General features: G+C 43.8%; 1 protein-coding gene across 7 annotated transcripts in view; it reads right to left on the reverse strand.

Moving 5' to 3' along the window:
* Positions 1-17,482, reverse strand: part of LOC139234909 (A disintegrin and metalloproteinase with thrombospondin motifs 14) — a 244,455-nt gene that overhangs the window by 30,362 nt on the left and 196,611 nt on the right. For all 7 annotated transcript variants that reach the window (XR_011588361.1, XM_070865779.1, XM_070865778.1 and 4 more), the window contains 5 exons: positions 14,643-14,776; positions 13,440-13,563; positions 2,200-2,280; positions 1,752-1,915; positions 333-498 (listed from right to left, as the gene is read on the reverse strand). Coding sequence is in view for 6 of the 7 variants with exons in the window: in XM_070865779.1 (XP_070721880.1) it covers positions 333-498; positions 1,752-1,915; positions 2,200-2,280; positions 13,440-13,563; positions 14,643-14,776 (669 nt within the window). In the remaining variant the exon portion in view is untranslated. The remainder of the gene's footprint in view (positions 1-332; positions 499-1,751; positions 1,916-2,199; positions 2,281-13,439; positions 13,564-14,642; positions 14,777-17,482) is intronic.

The following is a 17,482-nucleotide window of genomic DNA, read 5'->3' on the forward strand; positions in this document are numbered from 1 at the left end:
ATACACAACTCATTTCATATCAGGGAGCCTCTCACTGTGTCAAAATCAGATCAGTCCCTAAAGTCTGGATTTGCATAGCCTTAGCACTGGTGCTGAAGTTGTAATATAAAGACACCATAATTGTCTCTCAAATCCATTTATACTGTCGGCTTCAAATACCTCCACTGGTAACTTATTTCATAACTTGCATAAAACCTCAATGTGGAAAATTCCAACGGGCTGCGATTTTTTTTTCTTAAATGGAAAAGCCTGTTTATGATTAAGTGGAATGAGGTGCAGTGTTTTAATGAACATGCAGCATAGTGGTGTTACCCAGGTCATTGACAACAGACCTCCTCCACAGGCTTTCGAACACTGGGACCAACTCTTTAAAGCCCACTCGTAACCTTCAGTCTCTTCCAGGAGTACATTGTTGTTGCCGATCACAGGAAGTAGGTCTTCATGAATAATATACTTGTACATCAAATTTGATTTAGCATCTTCCCGATGTGGGCTAATCTGAAATAAGAAAAATTCTCTTCCATTTAAACAAGCTCCAATAAGTCGAGAACATTTTGTTTTTAAATTTTGTGCATGGAATCCCTAAAAAGACTTGAGCCTGAATTGCCTTGTTTTTCTTTAGTAATTATTTGTTTTCCTTGCAACATTTCTGCTGTGGCGAAGGGTCAATCTTGGAAAGCATGCTTTCTGCGGCTTTTTCAGAATCAGCATCGTTTTCCCATTTGCAAACTGTGCCATAATCGCAAGCCTGGCCTTAAATATTGTAAATTCTAAAAAAGCTGATCTCAAATCATAGAATGGTCAAAGCACAGAAGGAGGCCATTCACCCCTTCGAGCCTGTGCCGGCTCTCAGCAAGAGCACCTCAGCTAGTCCCACAGCCTGCCCTTTCCCTGTAGCCCTGCAATTTTTTTCCTTTCAGGTACTTTCCAATTCCCTTTTGAAAGCCACTATTGAATCTGCCACCATCACACTGTCAGGCAGCGAATTCCAGATCCTAGCCACTCGATGCGTAAAAAAGTTTTTCCTGATGGTGCCTTTGGTTCATCTGCCATTCACCTTAAATCTGTGTCCTCTGGTTCTCGATCTTCAGCCAATAGGAACAGTTTCTCTCCATCTTCTCCCCCTCATGACCCCTCATGATTTTGAACACCTCTATCAAATCTCCTCTCAACCTTCTCTGCTCTTCGGAGAGCAACCCCAGCTTTTATAGTTCATCTTTCACATCGTCAGGCCATCCCAAAGTGATTTACAGACAATAGTCCAATACTTCTGCATAGAATATCAGGCTTAATTGAAAAGGAAAAGCTTGCAGGGCTATAGGGAGCCCTATTTACTGTCCTCTTAAAAATGGATCAATGTAGAAATGCATCAACTATCAAGCTACTGGACTATACAAACTAGGAGGGTCACAGGTTTGATCCCAGTCTGTTTTGAGTTCACTGATCTCATTCGAAGTGGCAGTAGAGGTGTGACTGTTGTCCTCAGATCCTTGAGCCAGGGAGGGAGGAGAAAATTAGCTGGAGTTTTTGCTGATGATCACTATCCAGTATTTGTGTGGATGTCCAGTTAGGTCATGCTCAAGTGTGATGCCCCCAGTTGTTGATTAACTTTCCCATTCTCATTGTCTAGACTAGCATCAACACTGGCTATTTGGGTGAGATAGCAGAGGAATCGTACCTTTGAGAGAAGAAAAAAGAAAAAATATTCCAAAACACTAAAAAAAAGAAATTGGAATATTTGCATTACTTACAAAAACAATTATGTTGTCGTGCAGAGGGCCGCTGGATTTAAGAATTTCTGTGTCATTTTCTATGGAATACTCCCACTCCAAACCCATTTCTATAAACATCTTTGGCTTTGAACCTTCACCTTTGGCATTGAGAATGAAATTACCAGTTGCTTGATTCTTCACAGCTGTAAAGAAAATGTGACCATTAAATGTTGATATAACTTATCCTAACCATTGTGTGAAATGTTTCACTTAGCACAATTTTAAGTTTTCAAAATAAAGCACTTTGTGTTTGGTAATGAAAATATCATTAATTCATGCAATGTTTTCCTAAATAAATTAAGTGTTTCCACAGTAACTTATCTCCTCTGACGTTTAATTCTCAAGTTTTTTTTAAATAAGCAAAGATTGTGAAACTATTTACAGAGTCAAATATTCATATGCTGCTTGATCCCTGAAAAAAACTTACAAATGAGATTTGTGGATGGTTCAGTTTCTTCGATCTCAATATGTCTTGCTCCCGCTGGTATTTCAAACATTTTGAACATCCCTGCAATATATGAAATATTAGAATTGATTGATTCAGACTTGAGCAATGCCCCCCTTTTGACTTGAAAACTATAAAAGCTACAGAATTTTTTTTTTAAGTCCTTGGAAAAGCCCTGCGGTTTGGTTTGCTTATGTATAATATAACTGCAGGTTATTTGCAATGAAAATGTACATGTTCTGCAAAAATAGGATGCGAGTGTCACAAGAGTAAAGTTATTAGTGATGTTACTGTTTGGATATAGTAGAGTTGTTCTTTTGAACATCAATTTTGAGATGGTCTATTTGGTTAGCACATCTCATCTCTGCAACCTGGGCTCCAATCCAACCCACATGGATGGCATGAAAGCCTTCTCCTTGTGGCTGTAATGATTGTATGCAAATGAGTCTGGGCAGACCTAAGCTAACTTTCACATAAATCCACACATAATTGCTCATATTTCGCCACCAACAGATTATCTTACACAGATCGGCCAAAGGGATGGCTAGTGCTGGAGATGAGTTCCGTGGTGAGTGCTCTTCTCAGGCTGGGACTAGGTTGGAATAGAGACAGAGGCAGGCGGCATTATGGAGAGAGATGAGAATTAGGTCAAATATCAAAGAGCTAGATATACAAGGGAATAAATAAGCAAAGGTTAAACATTTTACTTTGGAAACTTCAGAACTGGGACATGATGAATTGAAGAAACCACTAAACATTTTTCATTCCCCCTCACCTTCTTCATCTGCTAAACAGAAATCACTTTCATTTACAAACAATTTAAAATAGTTCAATAGTTCATTTAAAAGTGGATAGAAGGAAACTGAAGTACCTGCATCTAATTTTTTTGACAATTTTCCTTATTTTTGATTGTGTCCTCATACCATTAAGAGACAGTCAGGAGGTTGTTCAAGGTGCTCTAATCTTCAATGTGTTGGTATCTTCCCAGGAAAGGTTTCCAGCCTAGAAATCTGTCTTGAGCGGTAATGCAAACGGCAGTGTCGAATCAGCCACCCATTACATTGCCTGCCCGATATTCAGTTCCACTGAATGCAACGGAATTGAATATCAAGCTACCGTCCAAGATGAATTTCTACCCCTCCTTTTCTTAATTTTTTCCCTGTTTGTTGCTCACCATAAGATTAATATCTTTAGCCAGGTTTAGTACTTGCTTTTATACAGGAAGATTAAAAGACCCAATTTTTTTTTTTTGAACGTATGCTCCAGATGAGGACTGATGTGTGTATCGGAAATGCGCAGCCGCATTCCGTGCACGTTCCACCGATTAAATATAATGGGCAGGAAAACGTGGGAAGCGTGTGCAATTGAGCAATTGAGCAATTTCCTGCTGTGTGTTTGCCACCAAAAGCACTGAATCAGAAGATCGACTCTTTACCAGCAGGCTTCTGAAATTATCAGTGCAAAAATCAATTTCCAGATCATCGGTGCCTTTTTCTAAGCTAGTGTCTTTCTAAATATATGGGTAAAATGGAATATAGATGTTTCTATTTTTCTCCTGCACTATCCAGTATTGATGAATTTCTGTAGTGTTGAGCAAGGGGAATTAGATTGATCATACCACTGGGCAACCAAAACTCATTACGTGTCAGTAAATCATTCATATGTTATATAACCCTTGTACCTCCGAGTTGATAATTTTTAGAAAAGAATCTCGGTTTCCCTCTTGGGAGAACGTGTTTATTCCACAAAATGTTTTTAATGAATGGGGCATTTTGTTTTCTTTGTTGTTTGAAATAGATTCGAACCAATAGTGTTGCAGTGTTTTCTTGAACTGCATAAGTTTATTCCCGAGAGGAGTAAATAATGAGAAGTGCGTGAAGATGGCCTGAATTTTATCATAAGTACATAAAAACATAAGAAATAGGAACAGGAGTAGGCCATATGGTCCCTCCAGCCTGTTCCACCATTCAATAAGATCATGGCTGATCTGATCATGGACTCAGCTCCATTTCCCTGCCCGCTCCCCATAACTTCTTATCGTTTAAGAAACTGTCTATTTCTGTCTTAAATTTATTCAATGTCCCAGCGAATTCCACAGATTTACAACCCTCAAAGAAATTTCTCATCTCCGTTGTAAATGAGCGCCCCCTTACTCTAAGATTATGCCCTCTAGTTCTAGTCTCCCCCATCAGTGGAAACATCCTCTCTGCATCCACCTTGTCAAGCCCCCTCATAATCTTATACATTTCGATAAGATCATCTTTCATTCTTCTGAATTCCAATGAGGCCCATCCTACTCAACCTTTCCTCATAAGTCAACCCCCTCATCTCCGGAATCAACCTAGTGAACCTTCTCTGAATTGCCTGCAAAGCAAGTATATCCTTTCGTAAATATGGAAACCAAAACTGGACGGAGTATTCCAGGTGTGGCCTCACCAATACCCTGTATAGCTGAAGACTTCCCTGCTTTTATACTCTATCTCCTTTGCAATAAAGGCCAAGATTCCATTGGCCTGCCTGATCACTTGCTGTACCTGCATACTATCCTTTTGTGTTTCATGCACAAGTACCCCCAGGTTCCGCTGTACTGCAGCATTTTGCAATCTTTCTCTATTTAAATAAGAACTTGCTCTTTGATTTTTTCTGCCAAAGTGCATGACCTCACACTTTCCAACATTATACTCCATCTGCCAAATTTTTGCCCACTCACTTAGCCTGTCATAGAAACATAGAAAATAGGTGCAGGAGCAGGCCATTCAGCCCTTCTAGCCTGCACCGCCATTCAATGAGTTCATGGCTGAACATGAAACTTCAGTACCCACTTCCTGCTTTCACGCCATACCCCTTGATCCCCCGAGTAGTAAGGACTTCATCTAACTCCCTTTTGAATATATTTAGTGAATTGGCCTCAACTACTTCCTGTGGTAGAGAATTCCACAGGTTCACCACTCTCTGGGTGAAGAAGTTTCTCCTTATCTCGGTCCTAAATGGCTTACCCCTTATCCTTAGACTGTGACCCCTGGTTCTGGACTTCCCCAACATTGGGAACATTCTTCCTGCATCCAACCTGTCCAAACCCGTCAGAATTTTAAACGTTTCTATGAGGTCCCCTCTCACTCTTCTGAACTTCAGTGAATACAAGCCCAGTTGATCCAGTCTTTCTTGATAGGTCAGTCCCACCATCCCGGGAATCAGTCTGGTGAATCTTCGCTGCACTCCCTCAATAGCAAGAATGTCCTTCCTCAGGTTAGGAGACCAAAACTGTACACAATACTCCAGGTGTGGCCTCACCAAGGCCCTGTACAACTGTAGCAACACCTCCCTGCCCCTGTACTCAAATCCCCTCGCTATGAAGGCCAACATGCCATTTACTTTCTTAACCGCCTGCTGTACCTGCATGCCATACTTCAATGACTGATGTACCATGACACCCAGGTCTCGTTGCACCTTCCCTTTTCCTAATCTGTCACCATTCAGATAATAGTCTGTCTCTCTGTTTTTACCACCAAAGTGGATAACCTCACATTTATCCACATTATACTTCATCTGCCACGCATTTGCCCACTCACCTAACCTATCCAAGTCACTCTATAGCCTCATAGCATCCTCCTCGCAGCTCACACTGCCACCCAACTTAGTGTCATCCGCAAATTTGGAGATACTACATTTAATCCCCTCGTCTAAATCATTAATGTACAATGTAAACAGCTGGGGCCCCAGCACAGAACCCTGCGGTACCCCACTAGTCACTGCCTGCCATTCCGAAAAGTATCCATTTACTCCTACTCTTTGCTTCCTGTCTGACAACCAGTTCTCAATCCACGTCAGCACACTACCCCCAATCCCATGTGCTTTAACTTTGCACATTAATCTCCTGTGTGGGACCTTGTCGAAAGCCTTCTGAAAATCCAAATATACCACATCAACTGGTACTCCTTTGTCCACTTTATTGGAAACATCCTCAAAAAATTCCAGAAGATTTGTCAAGCATGATCTCCCTTTCACAAATCCATGCTGACTTGGACCTATCATGTCACCATTTTCCAAATGCGCTGCTATGACATCCTTAATAATTGATTCCATCATTTTACCCACTACTGAGGTCAGGCTGACCGGTCTATAATTCCCTGCTTTCTCTCTCCCTCCTTTTTTAAAAAGTGGGGTTACATTGGCTACCCTCCACTCGATAGGAACTGATCCAGAGTCAATGGAATGTTGGAAAATGACTGTCAATGCATCCGCTATTTCCAAGGCCACCTCCTTAAGTACTCTGGGATGCAGTCCATCAGGCCCTGGGGATTTATCGGCCTTCAATCCCATCAATTTCCCCAACACAATTTCCCGACTAATAAAGATTTCCCTCAGTTCCTCCTCCTTAATAGACCCTCTGACCACTTTTATATCCGGAAGGTTGTTTGTGTCCTCCTTAGTGAATACTGAACCAAAGTACTTGTTCAATTGGTCTGCCATTTCTTTGTTCCCCGTTATGACTTCCCCTGATTCTGACTGCAGGGGACCTACGTTTGTCTTTACTAACCTTTTTCTCTTTACATACCTATAGAAACTTTTGCAATCCGCCTTAATGTTCCCTGCAAGCTTCTTCTCGTACTCCATTTTCCCTGCCCTAATCAAACCCTTTGTCCTCCTCTGCTGAGTTCTAAATGTCTATGTCCTTTTGCAGATTTTTTGTGACCTACTCACACATTGCTTTTCCTTCCATCTTTGTATCGTCAGCAAACTTGGCTACGTAACATTCAGTCCCTTCTTCCAAGTCGTTAATAGATTGTAAATTGTTGGGGTCCCAGCACTGATCACTGCGGCACCCCACTAGTTACTGGTTTCCAACCAGAGAATGAACCATTTATCCCGCCTTCCTGTTTTCTGTTAGTTAGCCAATCCTCTATCCATGCTATTACCCCCAACCCCGTGAACTTTTATCTTGTGCAAGTTAGTCCAGCCCAACCTATACTCCTTTATGACAAATCTTCAGTCTGACCCAGTACCTCTGAGCATGTGTCAAGTGGTGTAAAAAACAGTCTAGATTTGTCAATCGGTGTTGCTATAAATTGGTCAGAAAATCTAGTCCCATGTACCTTAGTAACCAGTGCACCTTTGAATTCACAATTGCAATTGAGCCAAGGGACATAGTATTCAACTTCAAATTGAAGAAGTTTTTGCCTACCTGAACACAGATGAATGCACAATATACGTCTTAGAGAGGTTTTGTTTTGAGCATAAGGAAGAACCACATCCATTTGGATTTACGCTTGTTCTGGCTCCTGTTGAGGAGGAAACTGTGAATAGTGCCTCAGGAGTCACCACCCATCCCTTATGTTATGATGGCTTGTGCTGGGAGATGTGATGTGATACAGCATGACATCTTGCGACCAATTTCCACCGTTAGTTTCTTCCCTAAAAACCACTGATATTAATCTCAAATATCAAGGCTGGTATTCTGCTGACCCAACTGTAAGGGAAGTTTCCACCTGGTTACTATACAGCTGGTCTTACAATGGTAAGTTCTCAGCTAACCAGCACTGTTAGTATCAATTAAATTGCAGTGAGTAGCCAGCTAGTCTTGCAGGCTGTTTCGCTCAGTCAATACCTTGAATGCCCCAAACCTTTCAAACTTGCTATGAGTTTCCTTTTTAGGACTGGAGACTCCATGGATGCCTACTATGATCGTGTTGTTTCTGCAGTTATTCAGTATCTAAGTTTCAAGCATCATCAAATAACAATGGAGAGGTACAAATGATGCATTAATATGCTGGAGGAAAAAGTTTAGAAGCAGCAAGCCCTTCCCGAGGAAACTTACTGAGCTGAGAAGGAACAGCCAGTGTCAGGATTCTATATCTGATGGTTAGAAAGCAACTGGATCTAGAGAAAGCACAAGTTGAGCCTGTAACATCAGCTGGCTATTGCATCTCCTAGTCTTGCAGTCAGCATGTACTCAAATCACACTCAACAGTATGTGTAAGCTGTATGCTTGATGGCTAAAAAGGCCAGGCCTTACATGAACCACGTAACTTATATAAACTTCCTTTATTGTTCAGAGCACTGATAAGACCACCTGCCCTTTAAATTGAGCTGTTGATAAAGTGCCGGTGAGTGGAGAAGCCAATGGACACCTGCATCAGCAAGAATATACCCCCTGTAACTGTAGGTGTTTTTTCCACAACTACCCCATGATTTTCAGTCATTTCTGCTGCACTGAATTGCTTGCCCTAATCATGGTCTTTGAATAGCTTGCATTCCCATGTTGCATGCCTTTAGTGGGGCTGCGGAGAACTCGTGCTCTTTTGTCGCCAAGCCATTTAAAAGATATACATCTATTTTCCCCCAGAGTATTTCAGATCTAGTAATCCTTTGTGAAACTCATTAAAGTTAACCACTTATGACAAAATAAGAGTTCTTTTTGTTGGGATATAAGATTTTGACTCCCCCCGCAAAGAGATTATTATTAACAATGCACTGTGATAACCATTTAGCAAGATTCATTTGTCTTGCATTTCCTTCAGGAGACTATAGAGAATCTCATGCTGTATGCTGACATTCCATAATGATTAACTGGAAAGTGAGCTGGGTCACTGACACGAGTATTTACTTATTTATTTCATCTCCTTATCTATGTGCTGCCCCTCCATCACATCTGTATAGGTCGGGAGGGGCGGGGGGGGGGGCGGGAAAGAGGTCATCCCTCCATATGTATGCCGACAACAGCTAGATCTACCTCTCTGCCACCAGCCTCAATTGTATGACTATTTGTCCAACATTGTATTGTGAATGAGTCAAATCTTTCCCAATTTAACAATGCCGACCTGTTGAGCTCATGGCACAGACACACCCCTTACCTCCAGTTCCATACTCTACCTGGTTTGATTTCCCAACCTGAGCCTGTGCACAACCTTAATGCTCCGCTTTATGCTGAGCTGAACTTCAAACCTCATAACCTATCCATTACTGACACTAGGCACTTCTACCTTCACAATATAGCCCACCAGGCTGAACCCTAAACCACACTTTCATCACCTCCTGGTTTAACTTCTCCAACATTCTCTTCATTATCTTCTTGAGTGCCATTCCACCTTCTTCAAAACTCCACCACCTCCTATTCCACACTAGGTCCTACTCGACCATTATTCTACCCTTTCCAACTTCCATTAGCTCTAAAATCTCCAATACATGAATTCAAATTTCTCATTTATCAGTAAAACCTCATCTCTGCAACCTCCTCTTGCCCAGTTCATGCCTTTCACTTTGTTTTCTAATTGGCAGTACGTGACTGGTGGTGTTCCCCAGGGATCAGTTCTGCGGCTCAGCTTTTCACCAGAACAAGAACAACTTGTATTTATATATCATCTTTATTGATAAAATATCCCAAAGCGCTTCCTTCAGAGGTGTTGTCAAAATATATTTTGACATGAGCCACATAAGGTGATATATGGGCAGATGACCAAAAGCTTGGTCAAAGAGGTAGGTTTTAAGCAGCGTCTTAAAGGAGGAAAGGGAGTTAGGATGGGAATTCCAGTTTAGAGCTCCAGCAGCTGAAGGCACGATCACCAATGGTTGACCGATTAAAATCAGGGATGCTCACGAGGCCAGAATTAGAGGAGCGCAGATTATCTCGGGGGGGGGGGGGGGGGGGGGGGGAGAGGGGGGGTTGTGGGGCTGGAGGAGATTAAAGCGATTGGGAGGGGTGAGGCCATGGAGGGGTTGAAAATTTTAAAATTGAGGCATTGCTTAACCGGGAGCCAATGTAGGTCAGCGAGCACAGTGGTGATGGGTGAACAGGACTTGCTGTGAATTATGATATGGGCAGCAGAGATTTGGATGGCTTCAAGTTTACATAGGATAGAATGTGGGAAACCATCCAGGAGTGCATTGGAGTAGTCAAGTCTGGAGGTAACAAAGGCATGGACAAGTGATTCAGCAGCAAATGAGCTGAGGCGATGTTACAAGATGGAAATAGCGGTCTTAGTTATGCTGCAGATATGTGGTCAGAAGCTCATTTAAGGGTCAAATATGACACCAAGGTTGCGAACAGTCTGGTTCAGCCTAAGACGGGTGCTAGGGAGAAGGATGGAATCGGTGGCTAGGGAACGGAGTTTGTGGTGGGGATCGAAGACAATGGCTTCGGTCTACTCAATATTTAGTTGGAGGAAATTTCTGCTCATCTAGTACTGGATGTCGGACAAGCAGTCTGACAATTAAGATACAGTGGAGGGATCGAGAGAAATGGTAATGACGTAGAGCTGGGTGTCATCAGCGTACATGTGGAAACTGGCGTTTTTGGATGATGTCGCCGAGGGGCAGCATGCAGATGAGAAACAAGAAGGGGCCAAGGATAGATCCCTGGGGGACACCAGAGGTAACGGTGCGGGAGCGGGAAGAGAGGCCATTGCTGGTGATTCTCTGGCTACGATTGGGTAGAGAAGAATGGAACCAGGCGAGTGCAGCACCACCCGGTTAGACAATGGTGGAGAAGTGCTGGAGGGGGATGGAGTGGTCAACCGCCTGCAGACAAGTGGAGAAGGATGAGGAGGGTTAGTTTACCTTTGTCACAGTCACATAGGATGTCATTTGTGACTTTGATAAGAGGCGTTTCGGTATTGGTCGGGGGGGAAACCTGATTGGAGGGATTCAAACATGGATTTCCTGGAAAGATGGACATGAATTTGGGAGGCGTCAACATATTCAAGAACTTTGAAGAGGAAAGAGAGGTTGGAGTTGGGGCAGTAGTTTGCAAGGGTGGAGGAGTCAAGGGCTGTTTTTTTTTGAGGAGAGAATGATGATAGCAGATTTGAAGGAGAGGGTGACAGTACCTGAGGAGAGAGAACCATTAACAGTATCAAGTAACATGGCTAACATATGTAGTCCAGTGCAGAAGCGTAGTCTTGATGCCCAGTGACATCCACAAATTTGGAAGTCAAATTTGAGAAATTATCCAGTGCTCATAGGAAAACAAAGCACAGGGCATGCGCGACAGATGAGCAGATGGCAATTAATACTAGCACTTAACTTGTAGTTAAGGCTAAAATGCACCCAATATTTGAGCCAGGGGAACTTAAACAGTGGAAGAGAGGAGATTGGAGGAGAAAAGGCAAAGGATGGCAGCGAATGGCCAAAGATAGAGGTGCACTGTAAAGAGCTCCCTAGGGAGCTGCCTGTCCAGAAGCCATCTTGAGATAACAGCTTGGATAAGTGAATAGAAAGTTCCATAACCAAATTTGCAGAATAATAACTTTTATTTATATAGCGCCTTGAACGTAGTAAAATGCCCCAAGGCACTTCACAACAGTCTTATAACACATTAGATATTGACCAAGGAGGGAAAGAGAGGAAAAATGGGAGAAGGAAGAGTAAAAGAGGTCAAAGGCTCGGATCTGAAGGCGCAGTAAATTGTGTAGATCGGAGCAGGAAGTTACACAGGGGCATAGACAGACTGAGAGTGGGCAAAACTACAGCAGTTGGTGGTCAATATGGGGAAGTGCGAGGTCATTCACTTTGGATCCAAGAAAGACAAATCAGAATATTTTCTTAATGGTGAGAGACAAGGAGCTGTAGAGGAGCAAAGGGACTTGGGGGTCCATGTACACAAATTACTATAAACTAGTGCACGAGTAGAAAAAGTAATGAAAATGGCTAGTGGAATGTTGGTCTTTAACTTAAGAGGGTTGGAATACAAAGGGGAGGAAGTTATGCTTCAGTTGTACAGAGCCTTGGTAAGACCGCAATCGGAGTACTGCATTCAGTTTTGGATACCGAACCTCAGGAAAAATATATTGGACTTGGAAGGGGTACAGCGCAGATTCACCAGAATAATACCAGGGCTTTAAAGATTTAATTATGAAGGCAGTTTGCATAAAGTTGGTTTGAATTCCCTTGTATTTAAAAGGTTAAGATGTGATCTAATCGAGGTATTTACAATGATAAAGGAATTCGATAGAGTAGATACAGAGAAACTATCTCCTCTGGTGGGAGAAACCAGAGTAAGAGAGCATAATCTTAAAATTAGAGTTAGGTCATTTAAGAGTGAAATCAGGAAGCATCTTTTCACACAAAGGGTAATGAAAATCTGGAACTCGCTCCCTTAACAGACTGCTGATGCTGGGTCAATTGAAATTTTCAAGGCTGAGATTGATAGATTTTTGTTAGATAAGGATATCAGGAATATGGAGCAAAGGCAGGTAAATGGAATTGAGGTAACGATCAGATATGATTTCATTGAATGGGGAGGAGGCTCGAGGGGCTGAATGGCCTCCTCCTGCGCCTACAATCCTGCACTTCCAACACTGACCTCGTGTAAACCTTCCCCTTTCCCATTGGTGGCACAGCTTTTGACTGTCTCAACTGTGGAACTCTCCCTAAATCCCTCCACCTTACTACTTCTTTCCTCATCTTCAAAAGTCTCCTCAAAACCAATTTTTTTGACTATTCCTCTGATCTCCTGTACTACTTCTACTACTGCTCACCATCCATTTTTTCCTCAGTGAAGCACCTTGAGATGGCTACTATGCTAAGTGTACTGTATAAATGCAAAATTAGAGATGTTGCGTTATGATATCTGTTTTGAGTCAAGGTAACTAATTTGATGTTGAGGAACATATTGTACTGAATCGAGCAGTTGGCATTTCTCTACTTCACACTACAGCCCAGAAACCACTTTTCATTGATGATCTCAGCTAACCACCTGGGTGTGCTGCAGCACTATTGTTTGCTAGCTCTGGTTGAATCTAAAGTACTTGCAACTGTTTTTGAAGGTACACAGGGAAAACAGTGTACACCTGGAAAACAGTGTACACCTGAAGATAAGTGAAGCAATTCATGTCTTTTAGCCCATAAGTAACATTTCAATCATCGCTCAGGGTAAAATTTTCATAGATGAACACAGAGTTATAGCAAGGGGGCAGTCTAAGTTAATGAGTTTATGGTGCTACTGGGGAGAATTACTGATCAGCGATAAGTAAGGCTTAGCCATTTAAAATCTGCAAGTAGTGGACATACTGCTCTCAATTTCCTGATATATCTGAATTCAATACGTTTGGTATAAGCTTTAAGCAGTGCTGGAAACAATAGGACTGAAATATGTGTTAACTAGTGACTCAGATATAAACATATTTAAATAAGTGGAGGTATGTTTATTTTTGTGAGTACGTATATTCCAATAGGTTACATTAAACCAGAATGCCGAGCAAGACTTGACAGATGGGGCTTTAACTCACCTGTTCGTTTGGGAGTCTTGGCAATGGTTCCTTTAACAGTTCGACAATGTGCATTGTCACCACCACAGACACCACATTTATCTTCTTGCTTAAAAGAACCAACTTCCTTGTCACAGCCCACAAGCTTCAAAAGGAAAATAATTCAATACTGTCATAATTTTCATCCCTTGACAAAACGGTCAGAATTAAAAACTCTACAACCAAGGGTTTAGAAAATCAAAAGAAGTCACAAGGAACAATCCTTGTCTCATTAAGTAAATGACGACAACAACTTGCATTTATATATTACCTTTAACATAGTAAAACGTCCCAAGGCGTTTCAGAGGACCGTTATCCGTGGCACAGAGATAATAGCCCAGATTTGGTGGTGGTAATGATGGCGAAACATCATTACCCCTCTGAAACTGACTAACTTCAGGTTTAGCGCATGCACAGATAAACACGGAAATCCTGAAGTTGCTGTCAGTTATTCCCTGCTCTGCCACAGCCTACGCTGTGGAACTCCCCATTGGTGGCAATCAGTGAAATCAGTTTAATTGATGAAAATGTAAGCTTTTCCAATCTAATATTGATTTTAAACACCCTATAAAAAGTTAAGCCTCGTTGGAATAGGTGTAAATGGGGTTTAAACGGTGTATTGACTGCTGAACAACCGTTTTGGCCCTGAAAAACAAATTTTATATTTTTGGAGTGTCAAATTTCTTCATTGTGATAAAATTACTAGATTTTTTTAAATAATAAAAAAAATCTTTTAAGGTTTGTGAAATTTCAGCTTCAACTTTAACCCCACGTGTATGTCCCAATCCTTTATTTTGCTCTTTGTAAAAATGTTAAAAAGTGAATTGATAATTGGTGCTTTTTATTTCCTGGTTTGCTATCTGTGAGAATCTTTCAATGTTTAGACAGCTTGATGACATCAATGCTGCTCTACGCTAGGGATTACCGTTTGGCAGTGCTACAGGAAGCTTTCTTCGAGGTCAGCTGCGATCGCTGTCGCTTCGCTGCTGATTACAAATCCAGGTCATTAGGACAGGTGACCTAAAACTTGATCAAAGAGATATGTTTTAGGGAGCATCTTAAAGTAGGAGAAAGATTTAGGGAGGGAATTCCAGAGCTTTGGGGCAATTGAAATAGGGGTTGCACAAGAGGCCAGAATTAGAGGAGCGCAGAGATCAGACACAACACCAATTGATAAACACCTACCACACATTCTCCTCGAGCACACACACTGAAGGGATCTTTGTAACTGCAGCGTGTACCATCATGTACAACTTGATTCATGAACACTACATCTCCCGTTTCCTTGGACTGGCAAATTAGTTCACATTTTTGAGCCTCTATCATTTGTTGATGGAAAAGAAAAGCAAAATAGAAGGTTATACAGACTAATGGGTAATATTAGAAGCTCTGATAACAAAGCATAACGTGATTAGAAACATCTGAATTGCCAAGGTTTGGTTTTAGCCTTAAGTCACTCCCAGGCATCTTTCATTGTAAACAATATACTTCCCTTTTGTTTAATCTTTGAAGAAAATAATTTGAAACTATGTTGGCAATGATACTGTCCAGAGGGTTGTGCAAGCTAACACCTAGAGGATATATTACAGGAGAAATTTTAGAATTTTGGCTGTTGGTTGCACATACACGAAATTTGGGCGCATGCTGTGTTTGATTTTCTGACCATTTAAATTACTGTAGGAACCTTGGCCCCAAGTTTCCACATGATTTGCTCCTGATTTTTAGGAGCAACTGGTGTAGAACGGAGTATCTTAGAAATCGGAATTCTCGTCATTTAGTTTGCTCCAGTTCTAGTCAGTTAGAACAGTTTCACTTTGGAACAGAATTTTTTTTCAAAAGGGGGCATGTCCGGCCACTTATGCCTGTTTTCAAAGTTTCGTCAGTGAAAACTTACTCCAAACTAACTTAGAATGAAGTAAGTGAAGATTTTTGTACGCTCGAAAAAACCTTGTCTACACTTTAGAAAATCAGGCGTAGGTTACAAATCAGGCGTAGGGAATGGGGGAGGAGGGGTTTAAAGGGAAGTTTACAAACATTAAACACTTCAGTTTTACAAATAAAGAGCCATCATCAATAATAAATGATAAATACATCAATAAATCAACCAATAAATCAATCAAAAAAAAATTAATAAAAAATATTTTTTTTAAAAAAATCAATAAATAAAACATTTTCTACTTACCGACTGCAGCACCGGGAGCCCTCCAACAGCGTGCTGGGATGCCCCCCCGCCAGTGTGTCTCTGTCAGTGTCTCTATCTCTCTGTCTGTCTGTGTGTGTGTCTCATTCTCTGTCTGTCAGTGTCTGTGTTTCTGACAGCGAGGGGAGGGGGAGGACGGGGGTAGAGGGAGAGAGGGGGGAGCAGAGGGAGGGAAGGGGGAGAAGGGGGAGGGGGGAGAAGGGGAGAAGGGAAGAAAGGAGATGGGGGGAGGAGATCTGGGGGGAAAGGAGATGGGGGGGAAAGGAGATGGGGGAAAGGAGATGGGGGAAAGGAGATGGGGGAAAGGAGATGGGGGAAAGGAGATGGGGGAAAGGAGATGGGGGAAAGGAGATGGGGGAAAGGAGATGGGGGAAAGGAGATGGGGGGGAAAGGAGATGGGGGGGGGGAAGGAGATGGGGGGGGGAAGGAGATGGGGGGCAAAGGAGATGGGGGGAAAGGAGATGGGGGGAAAGGAGATGGGGGGGAAAGGAGATGGGGGGGAAAGGAGATGGGGGGGAAAGGAGATGGGGGGGAAAGGAGATGGGGGGGAAAGGAGATGGGGGGGAAAGGAGATGGGGGGGAAAGGAGATGGGGGGGAAAGGAGATGGGGGGGAAAGGAGATGGGGGGGAAAGGAGATGGGGGGGAAAGGAGATGGGGGGAAAGGAGATGGGGGGAAAGGAGATGGGGGGGAAAGGAGATGGGGGGGAAAAGGAGATGGGGGGGAAAGGAGATGGGGGAGAAAGGAGATGGGGGGGAGAAAGGAGATGGGGGGGGAAAGGAGATGGGGGGGAAAGGAGATGGGGGGGAAAAGAGATGGGGGGGAAAGGAGATGGGGGGGGAAAGGAGATGGGGGGGGGAAAGGAGATGGGGGGGGGAAAGGAGATGGGGGGGGAAAGGAGATGGGGGGGAAAGGAGATGGGGGGCAAAGGAGATGGGGGGGAAAGGAGATGGGGGGGAAAGGAGATGGGGGGGGAAAGGAGATGGGGGGGGAAAGGAGATGGGGGGAAGGTGATGGGGGGGAAGGAGATGGGGGGGGAAAGGAGATGGGGGGGGGAAAGGAGATGGGGGGGAAAGGAGATGGGGGGGAAAGGAGATGGGGGGGAAAGGAGATGGGGGGGAAAGGAGATTGGGGGGGAAAGGAGAAGGGGGGGGAAAGGAGAAGGGGGAGGGAGGCTTAACGGGCTGGGCCTGAGACTTCGGGCAGGGCCCGTCCCCAGCACCAGATTTACAGGTAGGTGGCGTTGGGTCGTGTCGGGGGGGTGGTGGGAGGGAGGGCAGTTCGGTTCGGGGGGAGGGGGGAAGCGGGAGTCGGGTCCGATCCGGGGGCGGGGGGGGGGGGAGAGCGGGAGTCGGGTCGGGTCCGGGGGCGGGGGGGAGCGGGAGTCAGGTCGGGTCCGGTCTGGAGGCGGGGGGCGGGAAGCAGGAGTCGAGTCGGGTCGAGAGGAAGCAGGAGCTGGCCATGGGAGGAGCCTTATTCACGCAGCCCCAGTGAGGCCATTCGGCTAGGGCTAGGGGCTGCGTGTTTCGGCCCCTCCAAACACAGTTTCGGGCGCCTGGAGCTACTGCACTTGCGTGCCCATTGTAGCGCGCATGTGCAGAGGTCCCGGCACTGTTTTCAGTGCAGGGACCTGGCTCCGCCCCCTACAGCTCCTGCTGCGCCGCGCCGCGCCGAGGGCCAGAGGACCTGCAGGGAGGTGGAGAATACGGAGGTTTTTTTTAGGCGCACTTTGTGGCGTGAAAAACGGGCGTCCAGGTTGGGACTGCGCCGTTCTAGGCGCGGCTCGAAACCTGGGCCCATTGTGTGCAAAGTGCTTCTGAATTTGC

This window comes from Pristiophorus japonicus, chromosome 22 (genome assembly GCF_044704955.1).
Source record: "Pristiophorus japonicus isolate sPriJap1 chromosome 22, sPriJap1.hap1, whole genome shotgun sequence".
NCBI lineage: Eukaryota > Metazoa > Chordata > Chondrichthyes > Pristiophoridae > Pristiophorus > Pristiophorus japonicus.